The sequence below is a fragment of the Saxophila tyrrhenica genome (genome assembly GCF_035928015.1).
Source record: "Saxophila tyrrhenica strain CCFEE 5935 chromosome Unknown scaffold_3, whole genome shotgun sequence".
NCBI classification, from domain to species: domain Eukaryota; kingdom Fungi; phylum Ascomycota; class Dothideomycetes; order Mycosphaerellales; family Extremaceae; genus Saxophila; species Saxophila tyrrhenica.
The window spans coordinates 377,241-395,669 of record NW_027041735.1 but is presented as its reverse complement, the minus strand read 5'-3'; the positions used below and the strand labels follow the sequence as shown (position 1 = coordinate 395,669).

Genomic DNA, 18,429 nt, shown 5'->3' with positions numbered 1-18,429 from the left:
GGTTATCCCTCGTCTTCGTGTTTGACGTTAGGCTCCAGGTTGTTGTTCCTGTCCTGCTGCTGCTGCTCCGCAAGAAGTTGCGCGTATTTGTCCGGAGCTATCAGCTTCAGTCCAGTGGCGGCCTCATGTGGGCACATTGCTCGAAAGAGCTCGTATGTAGCGGTCTCGGGAATGGTCGAAAACCGTAGTCGAAGCTGGGGTCTAGCAGGTTGTCCCGGAGGGTACGCGGTGATTGCATGGCCGGTTGCTGGAGTCGAGCTGGCGCTGGCACAGGTGTGGGCGCTGGTCCAGCTCGTGGTTGTGCGGTTACTGGCCGGACTGGTTGAGTCGGCCCAGGTGCAGGATTCGGCTGTGTGGTTCTCCATTTTGGTTGATTCGACTATTGTTACGGTCAGTACATCATTGCAAAGCACAAAGACGGAGAAGGTGGATGCGCACGGTTATGCTTGCATGGCTGACAGGAAGAGAAACACTGCGCAGGTTACGCGTATCAAAGGCAGGTGGTTAATCTCTGCGCATGCCAAAAGCCGGCCGATTGTTGTCGTGCGGGCCAAACTGTGGTAGTGGTAGTGGTTGGTTGCGCTGGTTGTTGGTCGAGCCAAAGTTTGTTGGCCGGCGGTTTCGCCCAGCAGACGGAGACGGCTCGCGCTTGATGGGAGGCGTGCTTTGCTGCCGACCATCTCGACGCCCGACAGATTGGCCATCAAGCTCGCTATGTGCCCGGTCCGAGTAGGTGGCATCTCGCGCACCCACCGATGGCCTCGGGAGCGACGGTGGTGATCCGCTGCGGTTACGCTCACGTTTGGCTGCACGCGTTGGCGATTGGTCGTAGTTATGCTGCGCGGTTTCGCGGGGCAGTGGTGTTATATCCGCCTCGTAATACTTCCTGGTGGAAGCATCGAACACAATTTTGTGTTTACTAGGCGGTGCTGGTCTGCAAAACGTCAGCGTCAAGCACAGCGGCGAAGGACCTCAGTCTCGATACGTACATGTACTGTGGTTGCGAAGGGTCATCTCCGTTCTCTATCCATCCGAAGAAGCCTCGAATTGGCCGATACATCGGCGGAGACATCTTGGTGCTGTTGTGCAAGCAAGATGTGTGGTGGGTGTGAGGACCAGTAGAGCAAGCCAGCAGCGCGACGTGTAGGGAAAAACAATCAAAAACGCGCTAGCGGAGACGTCACTTCATTGATCTACTTCTTCTCCGTTGCAGACTTTGCACAGCACTCGCCATATTGACACAGCATTATGGACGATACCATGCAAGACGTCCGGCCTTCCAAGACCCCTGCAACCATCATCTGCCACCCGTGCACGATGATTGGCAATCGGAATGTATGTATGACCTGTTTGCGAAAGGGAAAATGCGTCGACTGACCTACCTGCTTTCCCAGTGCGACATGTCGGAACGAGGCATACCTTGCTCGGAGTGTGTAACCACGAATAGCGGCCAGTCCGGAGGAGAGGTGGCCTGCCAGAGAACCTCGGTAACCATTGAAGAGCACATCGCTCAGCAGAACCACATAGCGGCCTACCCAAGCATGAGGTTCACCAGTACCCCGGATGAAGAGGTGGATGTGAGCGTGGTTATGGCCTACCATACGAGTAGCCATAGCCATATTAACACTCTAGATGAAGAGGTTGATGTGAGCGTGGTCATGAGGGACCACGCAGATGGCAGTGCAGATCTCGCTCACGAGGGCGGCTTCGACAGACTTTGATGTGTTCGTCGCTGCTCGTCAGACTTGTCACAACCTCCAGATGACCGGTATCTGCTGTGCCCATCAGGCACACTGACGCATTCTTCCTGACGTGCTCTTCGGGCACACAGATGTATCTTCCTGATATGCTTCAGAGGCACACAGATGACTATTCCCTCATATGCTCACGAAAGCAGAGAGATGATGTCGCTGCTATGCTCCTCGAGCACACAGGAGAACAACTCTGATAGACTTTCCGCAGCACACAGCCGAACAACCCTGACATGCTCTTCTTTGCTTGAAATCACGCAGCAAGCAGATAGATGGACGCTGAGGTATTGATAGCTGCTTGTCAGCATCAGTACACACAGCTAGGAGGAGAACCACTGCTGTGCCATCGCTGCTCGACAGCATGCATCAAGCAAGTAGAGAACCATTGCTGTGCTCATCGCTCTTCGCAGCATGCGGCACGAAGCAGAGTATTGAAAGGGCAACCACGTTTCGGCGCGCGAGGTTCATAGCATTCGGTAGCCAGAGGTATTTGCTCTCGACAGTGAGCCACTCTTGTAGTCCATCTCTTCTCCATCGTCCTCTCTTGCAAGCATGCGTGCGTGATCATGCCGGGTAAGTGCCTTGAACGCAGAAGTGAGGTTCAGCTCGAGAGAATGGGGAGTTCCGTTTTGCTTTCAACGGCGAGCTCCGATAATAACAACGCAACGCGTGCTTTCACCGCACCATCCATCTCTCTACCTGACCGTAAAATATCCCTCCTCAGTTTTGCAAGTGATGGCTGTGCTATTGTCCATGATCGTAGGGCACGTGCAACTCTAGGACGGCTGTCAAGTCCAATGTCCACACACACATCTATTCATGAGCGTCATCTCTACATGTACATCCTTTCATGCTACCAAAAACCGCCCTGAGGATGCCCAACTTCCCAGAAATGCCACCAATGTACAGCCAGACGCCTTTGAGTCGTCGAAACGCTCTCTGCTCTGCATCCAGCTCGATGCTGCTCAGGCACTGACACAGTTCAACATAACAGCCCCAGAACCACCAAAACACGCAACCCCCGTCTTCTGCGTCGTGCTCTCCTTCGCCTTCGCATCCTTGCCATCGTCCTCGCCTTTCTCTGGCGCCTCCGTCGTCGCAGGCGGAGAAGCAGCCGTCATGAGCGTAGAAGGAGTCGGGCCAGCGACCGTAGTCTTGCCAGAATCCGCTTCAGAAGCTTCTTTCGAAGCAGGACTGGCGCGCTTGGCGTTACTGCTGCTCTTCGGCGGCACCTTCACCGTTGATGTCGATGTCGACTGCCCCGGGATGATGGTGACGTCGCTTGTGAGAAGAACAGTCTTCTGCTCTGGGGTCGAAGTGACGACTTTGGTCGTTTCTGCAACGCGAGGTCCTGGAGAGGAGTTTGAGGCGGCTTGGCCGCGGAGGAAGCTGGCGAGACCTGCGGCTACCGCTGTGGGGTCGATGGATGAGCTGGTGGAGCTGGATGATGACGAAGAACTGCTGGAGGTGGATGTGGATGTCGTAGTCTTCTCAAGTACAGTGGAAGTGTCCGCGGTAACGGTGACCGTCTCTGCATTTCCACCTGGCAAGATGAAGTTCGGAGAGATGTTGATGCCTGCTTGGCCTCCACCGCAGTTGCAGCTATCCACCGTCGCTGTTGACCCGGGTCCGAAGGGTAGGACACCTTGTGGGACGTTGTTGTACAGACCGATGATCGTGTAGGCGAACAGTAAGGTGCTTTCGAAGAACAGTACAATCGCCAGGATGACAAACAGAGGCGTGGGAAGGGTCACTCCGGACCTCCTTTTTGGCTCGACGTATCGTTCGACGATCTGAGGAGGGGCAGGTTGGGTGAAGAGAGTCGAGAAGCGTGGAGGGCGGTCCTTCTTCTCCGAAAGCTCGATATCCTCTTCTTCGTGCTCGAAGGTCTTGCTGTCAGGATCGCTCTTGACATCGGCCTCCTCTCTGGCCTCCTCATCAGGTCCTGGACCAGGTTCTCCTTCCCGCATGTTGCGGTTGACGCGCCTTTCAAAGACCTGCTTGAAAGGCATAGGGTTGTGATTGTTCGTTGGCTCGTAAAATCGTTTCTTTCGTAGCTCGGTCTCAAGGGCTGAACAGGTCGTTGAAAGTCGCTGAGAAGGAGATCAAATGCGCCGGCGCCTTTGTATTACGAAATGCTAGAGGTAGAAAGCAAACAACATCGTCCTGCAGTGCAACGCGGGAAAGAAGAACGAACGAAGAGAAATAATGAAGCAGCGCAGTCGTGTTTGCTAAACGACACGTTCGTGTACTTGTTGAAGGTGGGCTTAGGAGATAGGAAATATTTACTGCAACAAACCCATGAAGTGTACGCCCCATGCTCGAAAGGCCTAGGCAGTATTCCATGCTGTCGCGGATGGTCGCCATCGCGGTCAAGAGATCCAGCGCCAGTCAACAGCCGCCATGACGCTCGCGCTGTGGCACGAATTGTACGCATGTACTAATCTGGGGTGTGTCAGTCTCGACTGGAGGTGGTGGACGGCGTGTAGTCGTTCGGAAGGTGAGGTCGTTTGAAACGCAGCAGAACAGGAGAGCTGCGCGCGCTTGATTGGCTGAGACGCGTTTGCCGTGGCGCTATGAAACATCCGACCACTGCAATTCTTCTCACCACACCTCACTTGGAAGACTTCCAGATACATTCCCATCAGTATGAAGAACCCTACCCGCCTCTACAATAGCAGATCGACTCATGCTACCACTATCATGACTCGAGCAGCAGCAGATCCCCGTCGCCACCAATGGACCATAGATGGGTGCGGTGAGATACACATCCCAGCGCGCCTGCTGCTGTGTAACGAGAGCTGTCATATTAAGCAAGGTACTGTAGATGCCTGGAGATCTAAAAGGTCCTCATGCACATCAGGGCTGTTTCTAAGGCTAAGCCTTCTCATGCTGTTCCTGTTCTCCTCATCTCCTGCTCAGCAGTCTTTCCGCACTCATCATTCCTTTGGTCATTCTAGCTCCCATTTTGACCCCGGGAACTGGGAAAAACGAGCGTGTCTTCTTGCTCCTTTCCACACACCCATTCATCTCATGATTCTGCAACCCGCCCATCATGTATCGACTTCTCATCCCTTCTAGTACGCTCCCCACGTCCGGGGCTGCTCGCTCAGGCTCGATGAGAACCTTCGTCTCCGCCGCGGTGAGTTGCGTGATACTACCGCATCCCCAGGCTCGTTCCCGATCTTGTTTCCAGGGATCTGACAACTTCGTACGCTCCGCTCGGCGGTACAAGATCACGCGTCCACGAAACGCAAAGAAGGGCCCTTCATCAGTCCGCAGACCCACCATGCCTGCGCCATCTATCACCAACGCCAAGATGCGGACTGCGCACTCTCCCAGCTCTTCGCCCACCGCGGAACATGCTGCGACGCAGGCTGTGGCTGAAAGAGGCCTTCAAGGCATGGATGCTACTCTGCCAGTACTCACATCGATCCACGCCAATCTCCAGCTCGCCAGCCGGAAACTGCAAGACGACCTGGACGGTTCTGTGCCAGACTATCCGCGCTGGCCTATGGAACCATTCATACGAATCTACGACAGGCCACTGTGCGCCATCGACAGCCTTGATCGCGCGTTAGAAAACGTCGAAAGGGCGATCGAGAACGCTACGGAAGCCAGGTCAGCATGGGACCAGATCCTGGATGCCTGCGAAGCGGGATCTGCGGCGGAATCTGCGGGCCAGGCCACAACACTTGAACTCAAGCACATGACTCAAGAACTGATCGACCAGATCAGCAACGACTTCAGGTTCGCAGCCACTGCCCACATCTTGCTGGACAATCTGGGGCGGCTTGCCAGCGACGCAGGCCCAGACAAGGCAACGGTCCGGGGTAAATGGAGGGAGGAGAGCAATTTGGACTCAGTAGTCAGTCTGCTTAGGGCGGTAACAAAGGACCTGGACAACATAGTCACAGTCGATGTGGAGGACGAGACAGGAGTTTGGAGCTCTGTGGTAACATACGAGGCATAGCAGAAGCAATCGCACCTATTCAAGTACGAAAGTGGTATCATTCCCAAACAAACCATCCACTCCAAATCCAACTACCGCGTCCTGTACGCGTATGTATGTACATTCCCAACGCCCTGCCATCTTCCCAATCGACCCTTCAGCTATCGCTCCCATCCTCCGCAAACCCCGTCAACTCCAACACCACATTCGCCGTCGTACTCACCACCCACACGGCAATCAACGCCCACCCCAGCTTCTTACTCATCACCCACCGATTCATCGGCACGAAAATCAACAGCCCCACCAACGTCACCAGCAGCGTAAACCCGCTCACGATCAACGTATTGCTGACATCGATATGGTAGCTCTTGAACTTGAAGTCCTTGTCCGGATGCTTCTTGACCCGATGGTTGGCGCCGCGTATCAGGATCCAGCTTCCCGAAAGTCCAATGCCGAGCAGGATGTTGAGCATGGGCCCGCCGAAGCAGGCACTCAGCGCCATGACGGGGTAGCCGAGCTTAGCGACTGTCACGTCCGCGACGAGGTCTCCTAAAGAATTTCCGACGGCGAAGATGGTCAGGCCCATGATGGCGTGGCTCATGTTGCAGATCACCGCGAGGGCCTTGAGGGCGCCAACGACTTGGCCGGCGATGGTGGAGATCCAGGCAATGGAGACGATGAAGCCGGCGAGGGAGAGGACCGGGCGGTAGATGCTCGGTCTGTGGGTTGGTGTCGTGGTGAGGAGAAGGGGGATGAGCAGGACGAGGGAGACGAGCAGGCAGATGACAGTGGGTTTGAGGAGCCAGCGGGGCGTGACGTCGACGGGTGATTGGGTGTAGATGGCCAGGACAATGAAGATGGGTGCGAGGAAGAGTTGAAGGATGAGGAGCCAGCGGTTCCAGAGGGTGGGCGAAGGCTGTTGGGCGGGTTCTTCGGTGAGGGGTGCGCTGGAGATGTTGTCTTCAGCGACGATCGAAGGGTCACCGTAGTTCTGGCGCTGGTTCTGCTCGGTGCTTGTCGCCACAGAAGCAGAATTGGCCATGCCTGCTGCACCGGTCGCTGTGAGATCTCCAGGCGAACTTATGCTAATACTGGCTCCCTTGGACCGCGCAGAGTCCATACTCGTATCCTTGCGAGACTGTTCTTCATCGTCCTTGCCACTTTCAACGACAGGAAGTGTGATGGTGAGCAGGAAGACACTCGGCGCAGCCACAACGCCAAGCGCCTTTTCCCAATGGTTCTTGTCGTGCCAGTGATAGATGGTCGGAAAGAGCGTGGAGATCATCACGCCGGGCGGCGGCAGAATAGTATACGGCCACCATCGACTCAACAATGACGGACGCTTGGACGAGTCTGGTTCGATGGCCTGAGACACTGGTACGGATTCTGGTGATCCGATGGAAGGCGGCGGGAGGTTGATGCTCGGCGGTCCCGAGTTCCCAGGAGAAGGGGAGTCTCGGTATCGGGGGAATGGCGAAGTGCTGGGCGTAGAAGTATGTGATGCTTGACGGCGTGGGATCATGATCTTGGGCAGCTCGTTGGAGGATGGCACGCGGCGAGGCGAGTCTGTTGTATCGCCGAAATGCCGCTGGTCAACGCCTTGTCGAGTGATTTCGCCTGGAACCAGAAGATGCGCTGATCTTGACGACTTTGCTGAAGTTGAGGTATGGGTTCGCGCCGAGTCATCAGTACCCACTCTACTGGGTGGAGCTGGCGAGAACTCGAACGCAGGCGACGGAGATACACGAAGAGCTGGTGTCTCAGCGGTTGCCTGCTGACTCTGCGCATGAGTGTCACGCTCTCCAAACTCGATCAGGTCCTCCTCCTGCCTTCCTTCAAAGCTACGCCTTCCATTCGACGCAGCTTGCTGGATATCCTCATCAATCCTCAAGCCTTGGACGTCACTCGCAGAGACAGCCCGGCCTCGCCCCAGAGCCGGAGCGGTGTACGGGACTTCCAGATTGCCTGGCCGCCTCTGCTCAGTATCTCCTTCAGGGACAACGTGATACGGTGGTCGTGAAGCTGGGTCGGAAATGGTAGACATGTGATCCTGCTGTTGCGCTGAAGTGAAAGTTGGATCGTCCGAGTAGCGTCGTGTGTCCATTGGGTACGTCTGAATGTTCCTAGACTTCTGCAACGACTTCAGAACAGCCTGGAACTCCAGCGCACCAACAAGAGAAGGCCTGACGGGTGTGAGGGTGGTGTTGCTCCGATTCCTGACAGAGGGCCTAGTGAGGCGCATATTGCTGTTCAGCTCGCTCATCCACTTATCCCGTGCCTCTTCTTCGTCGTCCTCATCTGGTTCCTGGATGCGCGGCGCACCATCACCACCTCGCTCCAGCGCAGACCAGTCCTCTCTGGACACACCCCGTGAAACGCCAGGCCTCGGCGCACTTTCATCCGGATCATCATGGTATTCCTCCTCAATCTCCAGCTCATCATCAGGCGGCAGAAAGTGTCCTCTCGCAGCTGCCTCTTTCTCCCTCCGTCGCCTCCTCCTGCCCAACCACCAATGCCAGACCATCACGAAAGCCACATAGAACACGTAGAACACCACCATACTAATACACTCCCAGAAGTGCAACTTGCCATCCCACAGAAACACCAAGCTGAATGCTGCCGCAACCGCAAAGAACCCAACATCCCGCACAAAGCTCTTCTTGGCCACGTGAAAGGGTCGTATCAATGCCATGCTGCCGCTCACTACCGCCGTAATGAAACCTGCCGCACCGAAGAGCTCTCCAACTGCCAGACTACCGCTGTTCGTACTCATCGCGGCGAAGGTTGAGAAGACATCTGGACTGCCGTTCCCGAAGGCTAAGAACGTGACACCCGCCATGCTTTCGCTCATGCCTAGGATCGTGGCGATGGTGCTGAGATTGATACAGAAGAAGTCGCTAGCTGCGATACCGATCGTGCTAAAGAGTAGGCCGAGCCAGGAGATAAGGATGATGAAGGCAGCTGCTTTGGCGTGCGCGAGGCGGCAGTAGTAGAGATCGAGGTAGGCCGTGAAGCCGGCCTCTTCGTCGGGACATTGTGCGTGCACGAAGGCGCACTGGTCCTTTGCGCGGTGCACCAGCCGGCACTGCTCGTCGTCGCTGAGGGCGGGGGAGACATCGTCGGAGGAGCGCTTGTAGAGGGCGCTGTCTTGGAGGTGGAGATCGGAGGCAGCTGAACCGGCGGTGAGGATGGCGTAGGTGAAGAAGCATGCGCCTATGAGGAGGGTGAGGAAGAAGGCGCGCGATGCACGGTATGCTGGCCGCTGCAGAGGTCCGCGCAGCTTGGCTGTCTTCGAGGTCGTCGCGGGAGCCATTGGCGATGCATGCTGCTGGGAGAGAAGGATGGCTAGGTTGTTATACTCATAGAGATGGAGGTACCACAATCACCAGTGGCGCATGTCGAAGGCGGCGCAGGACTGTACGTTGGCCTGGCCCTGGATGCTGTATCGCTGCCAAGTTCTACTGCTCCCACTTGCGCTAATGACGCCCGCCTGCAGCTGATTTTAAGTTCGGGAGTAGCCGCTGTGTTTGTTGATCTGGCAAGAGCGGCCGAGCGACGACGATCTCGAAGACAGCTACACCACGCTCTCGACTGGATACCAGCGCTCGTATGTGCTAGAGTCCCGAAGAACCACGAACAGCGCGTGGCGACAGCATCTCCACCATGCCGCGCGTACGAGCTGGCAAACAATCGGCAGCCGCCAACACAACCTACGACTCGCCCGTGAAGACGGTTCAGATCGCGCTCAATGATGACCGCGCAGAGAAGGCACAGCGGCTGCAGTCGCGACATGCACTCCACTCGAAACAGATGGACGCGTACAAAGCGGCAGCATCACCTGTACGGAAGCGCAAGTCGCTGGGCGCAGACACTGGCGGACCAGAGACGCCATCACAGCAAGATGCAGGTGACTACAACGTGCTAGGACCGGGAGTGACGCCTATGAAGCGTGTGCCCATACTCGCCAACTTTGAGGAGTGGATGAAGATGGCCACAGACAACAAAATTAACGCGACGAACAGCTGGAACTTTGCGCTCATTGACTACTTCCACGACATGAGTTTGCTGCGGGAAGGAGATAGTGTCAACTTCCAAAAGGCGAGCTGCACGCTGGACGGGTGTGTCAAGATCTATACGAGCCGAGTGGATAGTGTGGCGACAGAGACAGGGAAGCTGCTGAGCGGGCTGGCTGAGAGCAAGTCAGACAAGAAGAGGAGAGGCGGCGCTGAGGGTGAAGAGGGTGAAGATGAGGACAAGGAGGGCGAAGAAGGAGAGGATGGCGCGGCCAAGAAGAAAGGCAAAAAGAAGGCACGAAATGCTGAAGCGACTCTGGTGAACAGCTTCGACCAGCTGAAGTTGAAGAAGATGGAGCTGGAGTTCTCAGTGGATCCGTTATTCAAGAAAGCGAGCGCGGACTTCGACGAAGGTGGTGCGAAGGGTCTGCTGCTCAATCACCTCTCAATTGACGGAGAAGGAAGGATCGTATTTGACAGCAGCAACGACGCGAAAGAGACCGACGGCGAAGAGAACAGGAGAGATAGCATGGAGCCGGAGGGTGAAGAAGAGGAAGGCGAGCAGAAGCAGTCGGAAGAGCCAGCTGTGGAGGACGACAGACCTGTCGACATCGCAGCACTCGGCGCACGCTTCTTCCCGGATCTCAGCATGCTCGACAACAAAGACATTTGCCCCACGCTCAAGACGTTCGAACTCGGCTCCGGTGATGCTTCACTCGATCTACCCTTCCTCAAAGCGCCCGAAAACTGGAGAGATGAACAGCCTGAGCCGTCTTCAGAAGAAGCTGGCGAGAACAGCGTGCTCCCCGACAACAACTTCGGCATTGGAGATGATGACGACAACGGCTTCGACCTCCCTCCTGAAACTGGCTTTGGTGAAGGTGGTGAGGCGTGGGCACGCGATGCAGCGCTGCAACCTCAGATGCGGGTGGTGGACGCATATGGCGGCGCGGAAGCAGGCGAAGAAGGCGGCGAGGTTGGAACCTTCGACACCAACAGCAATGTGTACGGCGTTACTCTCCAACATCGCTCCTTAGGCGACGACCAAGAGAACATCCTCAATTACTTCGACACTGCGCTTCACAAAAACTGGGCTGGGCCTGAACACTGGAAGATTGCGAGGATAAAGGAGGCGAACAGAAGTGCTGCCCAGGACAAGGAGAAGAAGGCGAGGAAAGAGAAGGAGCCGTTCGAGATTGACTTCGCGGCGCCAATGAGCCAGGAGCTGGCGGCACAGCTGTACACGACAGCGAGCTCGAACGCCGCGATCAGTTTGCCCAGAAAAGAGTGGAGGAGTCGAACGAGGAACCTCTTACCGGATGACAAGCATTTCAATTCGAAAGATCTGCTGAAACTGTTCTTGAAGCCAAAAGCCAGACTTGGGGCGCGAAAAGCAATTGGCGGTAGGAGGGATGGCGGCGTCGAAGGTGAAGTGGATGAGGCATACTGGGCTACGGCATCGCACGCACCTCCTACCCATCCCGACGATGTGGATGCGGTCCAAGGAGACTACGATGCCAATTTCTTCGCCGACGACGCTCTACCTTTACCCGCTGGTGTGGATCCGGACGACGACGACGACTTTGCAGATGCCCGTGAGCAGTTCTCTCCTGGTATTGCGGACGAGATCGATGCTGGAGGACCGACCGGACCCGGCATCGACGGCATCTTGGCTGGCTCGCAGGAGCAAGGCGAAGGCGCATTCGGAGCGAATCTCGTCGCCCAGAGTCGAAGATTACGACCCGAGTATGTGCAATACGCGCGTGTGGCCAAGAAGGTGGATGTTCGACGACTGAAAGAAGAGATGTGGCGAGGGTGTGGGTTTGGAAAAGACGAGGTGAGTCTCCACTTTCTTGAAGTGCGAAGCCCGAGATTGGGCATTCTTATGGCGTGGCAAGCCAACATCATCCACGTACGGCCAAAGATCGCAGATAATAGGGCATCCCGTCCGCTCTGCCGTACTCAAGCTGCGAATCGGGTGATTAGTACTACGGTGGGTGACCACGTGGGAATACCGCCTGCTGTACGTTTTGCATTTTTGCATTGCGGCAGTCCAGCACGGAGTGGTCGTGGGATGTCTTTTTGGACGGGCAGGCTTCGATTTTGGCTGATGGGGGAGCGTGGTGGACTTTTTGCACTTGTCTTGGCGTTTCGATATGAGCGCTGACATCTCTCCAACTCAGGCATTACCTCCCCAAACACCCTCAAAACCTCAGCCGCCAGCAGTACTGCAGGACGACTCTGGCGCGCTCAAATTCACAGACATCATGAACAACCTCCACCACGTTTACCCGAAACAGCAGCTCGCGGACATCAGCACGAGCTACGGCTTCATCTGCTTACTGCATCTGGCGAACGAGAAGGGCTTGGTGATTGAGAACGTGGACGGCTGGAGCGATTTGACTGTACGAAAGGACTTGGAGGCTATCATCGGGGAAGGGGGCGATTGAGCGGGTTGAGTAGTTTGAGTGTATACCTATCAGCGCCGCTGTCTTGCAGCAGGCGCATTGATTCCTCCTCATCTCCCCGTTTCAGTGCGTGTCAGCTTTGTGAAGATGGTAAGATTGTGCCACTGCAACTATGGTATCTCGTTCAGGAGATGGCATCCCGAGAACCTCAAACAGCGTGGCTAGGGTTTGGTCTTGCAAGGATTGGTGTTGCCACCGAAACAACCAGAGAGCGCATGGAGGTGGTGCGGCTTCTGCGAGGACTGACTTGCTTGTGTGATCTATACGTAGGATAGACTGATGCTAGTAGGGTGCTCGGTGAATTTCTGACAAAACGATCGTTTTCCCTTACCTTGGACAGCCTAACTGCGGAGAGATCAGAGTCAGTGGACTTGCGGTACATGGTGAAAATGGCCAACCTCCTTGAGTCTCAGGTGTATCAGAGATCCAGGGAACAATGCTATCTCGCGTTGTTGCTGAAGAACGGAAGTCTCTGGTCAGCTCAGAATTTCTGCGCAGTCCCGACGCGGTGGCCTGTGCACCTTCCCGGACCACATCACGCGTTGCTCAGAATCATCTCCATTCGAACATCCGAGACGGAGCGATATTCCATCCGGATCACAAACAAAACACGGCCTCCGACAGCATTCTGTCTCCCACGGAGGTTATGGAGCTTAATGCGCGGTAGTGCAGCTAAGTACCACCATTTCCTGCCAGTCATGACGTACAAGCGGGACGAGATATAAGTGCTCGAGTTTATCGCGTACAGACAATCTTCTTTCAATATCAGAAACATTGCACTGTTAGATCAAGGTCTTCCGGCTCAACAATGCCTACATACGCTTTACTCGGAGCGACGGGATCAACAGGAGCCGCTATCCTGCGCTGCCTCCTTCGCCAGCCTCCCAAAGACCTCAAGCTCAATATCTTCGTCAGGTCAAAGCCTAAGCTACTCAAACAGTTCCCTGATCTCGAGAGAAGCACGCCTTTCGATGTCCAGATCATAGAAGCTACGCCAGATGACTCCGTAGCATTGCAAAATTGCCTCAATAACGCCGACGTAGTCATGGCATGTATCGCGACCAACGAAAGCACTCCCGGCATCTCTTTAGCATACGACACCGCCACGGCCATCACTAGCGCTCTGGAGACTCACCGCAAAGACCAGGGATCATCCTACAAGACACCGACCGTGATCCAGCTTCGGAGTGCATCTTTAAATCCCGTCATGAAAGCGAACTCTGCTTGGCTCGGACGCACCATGGCCGCCTTCTGCTTCCACTATATCTACGCCGATCTTGAACGAGCTTGCAATCTTTTCATCGCGGCCTCCGAATCGCATCTGCTGGACTACATCTTTGTGGACCCGCCATCCATCCACGATCCTGACGGCACGACTCCAACTGGCTACAAGCTCACCATTGGGGATGGTAAGCATGAGCCTGCGATGAGCTATGCGGATCTGGGAGTTGCCTTCTGCGAAGTAGCCGAGAGGAGGCGAGAGTTCGCTGGTAGGGGCGTGGGAGTGACGGCGACTGGGCATGTGAACTTGACTTGGGGTGTGCTCAGCGGGTACATCTTCCAGGGTGCGAAGTCCAGAATATGGGGATGACTTGCTGCATTTTCGGTTGCAATCGACGTAAAATTGGCGTCCTAATTCATGCCCATGCATCTCTGCTTTCTTCGTTCGCGAAACTCGCAATAGTCTGACATACCAGGCTTGCGAGGCTGTGGAGCAGTACATGTACTCTGAGGATTAAAGGGCAGGGGTCTCAGCCGAGTGGCTGGAAGCTTGAGATGCATGTCGCTGCAGGCGATTGACTAGCTACAAGCTCCAGGCTGTAATACCTAGCCTCGCCGCAGCCTCGTCTTCACAGCCGCCTACTAACTCTTTCCAACACATCTCTGACACCGAGAGTGAGTCGTAAACCAACACCATGAGGTTGCTGCACACCACCACGTACGCCTTCAAGGAGTTCTACGGCCTTAGAATCCCGTGATACGCCATCATATCCCACCGCTGGAGTGATGAAGAGGTCTCCCATCAGGATTTCGACGGAGTGCTCATGGCAGCTCGGCAAAACCCAGACCAGGTGTCGTACGGCTGGGAGAAGATCGAGATGGCCTGCCGGATTGCTCGCGAACGAACACTGGAATGGGTTTGGATTGATACGTGCTGCATAGTAAGTCAACAAAATTCGTGGAAAGGTACTTTTACGTCGGCACCAGATATATGCTGACGGCACCATTTTACGCTGAAGGATAAGAAGAGCAGCGCAGAGCTTACGGAAGCCATCAACTCCATGTATAAATGGTACCAAGATTCGGCAAGAATGCTACGTCTTTCTTTCAGACGTTGGCGACGAGATGCTGCATCACTCAGCCGAAAACATGGAAACGGAAACCGAGGACGACAACCGCCAACGTGCCAGCGGTCGAGCAGCGTTCAAGAACAGCGTCTGGTTCACGCGAGCCTGGACACTGCAAGAACTGCTGGCGCCGAAGACTGTACTGTTCTTTAGTAAGACGTACACGCTACTAGGCACACGAGAAAACTTCGATAACTTGGTCCACGAGGCTACCTCGATACCCGTCTACTTCCTTGGCATGAACCTCGAGGGCGTTTTCGATGCCAGCGTCGCAGAACGCATGAGGTGGGCATCTCGGCGGGAGGCGAGTCGAGAGGAGGACCTCAGTTACAGCATCCTCGGATTGTTCGGCGTGAACATACCACTCCTCTACGGCGAAGGCGGGAAAGCGTTCCTCCGCCTTCAGGAAGAGATCGTTAAGACCTCATGGGACGAGACGCTGTTTGCTTGGAATGGCAGGTCTGATGATTGCATGCAACACATGCTCGCGGGCGGCCTCATCGCCTCCCATCCCAGGCATTTCGAAGGGGCGACCATCCTCGGACTCAAATTTCCCATCCCACGACAGCACTACGAAATCACCAACCGCGGTGTCAGGATGTCTATCCCCCTTTCGCGGGGTCAATTCGACAGGGTTCTCGCTGAGTTAGACATCGTGGTGGTACTGAGGTTGTTGAACTGTCTCCCTGCTCCAGGGGCATGCCACGTCGACGTGGACTCACCTTCTCTCGGCATCGTGGTCGTGGTATTCCGCAGGGCGTCCTCTACGCTTCCTAGGTGGGCCCAACGCCTCGCAGTGAAGCAACCGATCCTCGGTCGCCGCATGGGAGAACTGATAGAGTATCCCAAGGACGTCAAGAAGGTGCAGACCGCTCGTCGTGAGACGTATCGTGTGATACCTGACGGCATCAAGTTGATCAACCGTGACAGACGAATCGATCTCATATCGCCAGATCTCACTAAGGATGACAACGTTGACGTACCTGTCTATTTTGAAACCGGGTGGGGAGGCGATCGACTCGCAACGTCTAAATAGCCACGCTGGACAGAATCTACAAGTACTTATTCTCCTTCAACCACCCAACAACATCCTCCCCATCCCGCTCCACCTGCCGCATCTTCGCCACAATCGCATCCTTCGACTGCGCCAGATTGCGATCGAACCCCTTCGTGCTCGTCTCGGAGTAAAACTTCTCGATATCCTTCAACTGCGCCTCCTTGGTGAACCCACTGGTCGCCATACTCACCACCGAGCCCAGCATCGTCAGACTCGGCGGCAGCTTCGCCTTCAACCGGTCCCAGTTCTTCTTCGTCCAGCTCCAGAACGCCTCGATCCCCTCCCGGTGTGTGCGCAGCGCCGCGAGCGGCAGGTAGATGTCCTGGTCCTTGACCTGCTTGCTGAGGGAGTAGTCGAGCGTGCGCTGGATGAGCTCGGGGTCGCGGGCGCGGCCGAGCGCGCGGAGGGCCGTGTTGCGCTCGTCGCTGTTCTTGCCGGTCTCGTACTCTTTGAGGACAGCGTTGTACTCCTTCTCGCCGCCGTATTGGAGGACGACGGAGTAGACGCTGGCGCGGAGGTTGGGGTGGAGGGCGGCTCGGTCGCCGGAGGTGAATTTCTCGAACATCTCGAAGGCGGCGGCCTTGGTCTTTTCGTCTCCCGAGGAGGCGGCGTTGCCGAACATCATTGCTTTGAACTGCTGCTCGATGTGGCCGTCGCTCTCCTTGAAAGTCCAGCCGAGCTCGTGCGACTTCTTGCTGGCGAGATCGCGCTGGAAGGCTTTGAGCGCGTCTTTCGTCTTGTCGTCTTCGAAGATCCAGGTGGAGCGGAGGGCGCCGACACGTGCTGTGATCTCGTCCCAGACGACAAATTCAGACTCGGAGTCGAAGCCCTTGAGGAGGGTCAGCAGCCCGGACGATCTCTGGTAGCCTGCAGCAGCCAGAGCGCCAGCGTCTGCAATCATGCCAGCGCGGTCCTCAACTGTCAGCAGACCAGCCTTGGCATTCTCGCCCAGCTTCTGCAGACGCTCTGGAGTGTACGACGTGCGGTAGATGCCGGAGTGGTCCGCATTGAGCTTAAAGAAGTCCAGATCCGGCACCTTGAAGTTACCCTCACGAGCGTCCAGGATCGAGTCCTTATCCACGCCCTTCTTCGTCCGCAGGTTGAGCACAATAGGGTAGAGCGTCTTGTCTTCTTCAGGCGCGACGTCAGCCGTCCTCAAGAAGCGGTTCTGCTTGAGGTGGACGGAGCTGTTCTTCTGGTCCTCCGTCACGGTTACGATAGGGTAGCCAACGTACTTGGTCCAGATGTCAGCGACGTGGACGACGTCCTTGCCGCTGGCCTCACTCAGAGCAGCCCAGAGGTCCTCGGTGGTGGTGTTGCCGTATGCGTGCTTGTTGATGTACTTGCGAATGCCCTCCATGAAGACGTCTTCGCCGAGGTACTTTGAGATCATGCGGATGACGCAGGAGCCTTTAGAGTAGGAGATAGCGTCGAAGATCTGGTTGATCTCATCGGCCTTCTTGACGGGCACTTCCACAGGATGCGAGCTGCGAAGACCGTCCAGTCCAAGCGCAGATTGCAGGTTGTCGGTGACGTAGCCTTCCCACACCTTCCATTCCGGGTAGAAAGCATTGCACGAGTACCAAGACATCCACGTAGCGAAGCCCTCGTTCAGCCACAGACCATCCCAGAAGTCCATGGTCACCAGATTGCCAAACCACTGATGAGCCAGCTCATGCTGCACAACCTCCGCAATTCGCTGCTTCGTCGACGCACTCGCCGTCTTCTCATCGAACATTAGATCCACCACACGGTAAGTCACGAGACCCCAGTTCTCCATAGCACCAGCAGAGAAGTCAGGAATCGCCACCATGTCCATCTTGGGCAGTGGGAACTCGCTGGCAAACTCCTTCTCGTAGAACGCAAGCGTCTTCGCACCGAGCTCAGCCGAGAACTTGCCGTGCTCTGGGTTCTGGTTCGGCGTGCAGTAGACTCTGACAGGTAATCTGAATTCGTTGGTTTCGTACACCTTGAGCTCGCCCACGATGAATGCCAGTAGATAGGTAGACATCAGCGGACTCTTGTTAAAGGTGACAGCCTGGCGCTTGCCACCAGACATCTTCGACTCCACGTCCTTCTCGCTGGCCACGTCCATGTTGCTCAAGCAGGTCAGCTTGTGGTCCGCGATCAACGTCACGGTGAAGTTGGCCTTGAGTGCCGGCTCGTCGAAACAGGGGAAGGCACGTCTCGCATCTGTAGGCTCCATCTGAGTAGTTGCCATCCACTTGTCGTTGCCAGCCTCGTCCTTGTAAGAAGACCGGTAGAAGCCAGCCATTTTGTCGTTCAGCGTGCCCGTGAACTTCTGGTACAGCTGTGCCTTAGATCCAGCGGGTATTGTCTGGTCGAACTCGACCTTGGTCGTCTGGGCCTCATCGTCGGTGGTGACTTTGGGTGAAGATGAGATGGTCTGGGAGCCAGAGGTGACCTTGGTCTCCTTCACCTCAATGTCGAGGGTGTTGAGGGTGATTGACTTGGTGTCTTCTACCACATCAAGATCGATGACCACCTCTCCATCGTACTTGAAGGTCTCGAAGTTGGGCTCAAGGGTCAGGTGGTAGTGTAGTGGTTTGACGTTCTTGGGCAGCACCTCTCGTCCTTTGCTGATGTCCATGTTGGCGTCCGCCGCCTCTGCTTCTTTCCTGCACATGCTGCGTCGGTGGGAGCAGTGTCTTTTGAATGTGATTTGTCTAGTGATTGGTGCTCTGAGGGTGGCTCTTTCAGTTCGGAAGATGGAAGAGTGGCTCGCGGCGAGGTTGAATTTCGGAGCGGTCGTTGAAGCAGCAAAGGCTCGCCGGGTGGTGGGGTTGGTTGCCTGATGATCGAACAGGTGGAGTCGTTGT

The 18,429-nt window shown here is 55.8% G+C and overlaps 9 protein-coding genes across 9 annotated transcripts; 4 read left to right on the top strand and 5 right to left on the bottom strand.

Moving 5' to 3' along the window:
* Positions 1-2: 2 nt before the first annotated feature.
* Positions 3-365, bottom strand: LTR77_002057 (uncharacterized protein; the record flags this gene model as incomplete). Its single annotated transcript, XM_064799316.1, has 1 exon — positions 3-365. The coding sequence occupies one exon, from the start codon at positions 363-365 to the stop codon at positions 3-5; it is 363 nt and encodes a 120-aa protein (XP_064662071.1).
* A 139-nt stretch (positions 366-504) lies between these two features.
* On the bottom strand, positions 505-1,072 carry LTR77_002056 (uncharacterized protein; the record flags this gene model as incomplete). The annotated part of the gene is made up of 2 exons (XM_064799315.1): positions 505-934; positions 990-1,072. 2 exons carry the CDS (start codon positions 1,070-1,072, stop codon positions 505-507), a joined length of 513 nt encoding a protein of 170 aa, XP_064662070.1.
* Positions 1,073-2,716: 1,644 nt separating this feature from the next.
* Positions 2,717-3,763, bottom strand: LTR77_002055 (uncharacterized protein; the record flags this gene model as incomplete). The annotated part of the gene is made up of 1 exon (XM_064799314.1): positions 2,717-3,763. The coding sequence occupies one exon, from the start codon at positions 3,761-3,763 to the stop codon at positions 2,717-2,719; it is 1,047 nt and encodes a 348-aa protein (XP_064662069.1).
* Positions 3,764-4,806: 1,043 nt separating this feature from the next.
* LTR77_002054 (uncharacterized protein) lies at positions 4,807-5,724 on the top strand (the record flags this gene model as incomplete). The annotated part of the gene is made up of 2 exons (XM_064799313.1): positions 4,807-4,893; positions 4,948-5,724. 2 exons carry the CDS (start codon positions 4,807-4,809, stop codon positions 5,722-5,724), a joined length of 864 nt encoding a protein of 287 aa, XP_064662068.1.
* A 136-nt stretch (positions 5,725-5,860) lies between these two features.
* LTR77_002053 (uncharacterized protein) lies at positions 5,861-9,016 on the bottom strand (the record flags this gene model as incomplete). Its single annotated transcript, XM_064799312.1, has 1 exon — positions 5,861-9,016. The coding sequence occupies one exon, from the start codon at positions 9,014-9,016 to the stop codon at positions 5,861-5,863; it is 3,156 nt and encodes a 1,051-aa protein (XP_064662067.1).
* A 350-nt stretch (positions 9,017-9,366) lies between these two features.
* On the top strand, positions 9,367-12,166 carry LTR77_002052 (uncharacterized protein; the record flags this gene model as incomplete). Its single annotated transcript, XM_064799311.1, has 2 exons — positions 9,367-11,739; positions 11,900-12,166. 2 exons carry the CDS (start codon positions 9,367-9,369, stop codon positions 12,164-12,166), a joined length of 2,640 nt encoding a protein of 879 aa, XP_064662066.1.
* Positions 12,167-12,992: 826 nt separating this feature from the next.
* On the top strand, positions 12,993-13,775 carry LTR77_002051 (uncharacterized protein; the record flags this gene model as incomplete). Its single annotated transcript, XM_064799310.1, has 1 exon — positions 12,993-13,775. The coding sequence occupies one exon, from the start codon at positions 12,993-12,995 to the stop codon at positions 13,773-13,775; it is 783 nt and encodes a 260-aa protein (XP_064662065.1).
* A 779-nt stretch (positions 13,776-14,554) lies between these two features.
* LTR77_002050 (uncharacterized protein) lies at positions 14,555-15,309 on the top strand (the record flags this gene model as incomplete). Its single annotated transcript, XM_064799309.1, has 2 exons — positions 14,555-15,177; positions 15,228-15,309. The coding sequence occupies 2 exons, from the start codon at positions 14,555-14,557 to the stop codon at positions 15,307-15,309; spliced, it is 705 nt and encodes a 234-aa protein (XP_064662064.1).
* Positions 15,310-15,584: 275 nt separating this feature from the next.
* Positions 15,585-18,200, bottom strand: APE2 (Aminopeptidase 2 mitochondrial; the record flags this gene model as incomplete). The annotated part of the gene is made up of 1 exon (XM_064799308.1): positions 15,585-18,200. The coding sequence occupies one exon, from the start codon at positions 18,198-18,200 to the stop codon at positions 15,585-15,587; it is 2,616 nt and encodes an 871-aa protein (XP_064662063.1).
* Between the last annotated feature and the right edge of the window lie 229 nt (positions 18,201-18,429).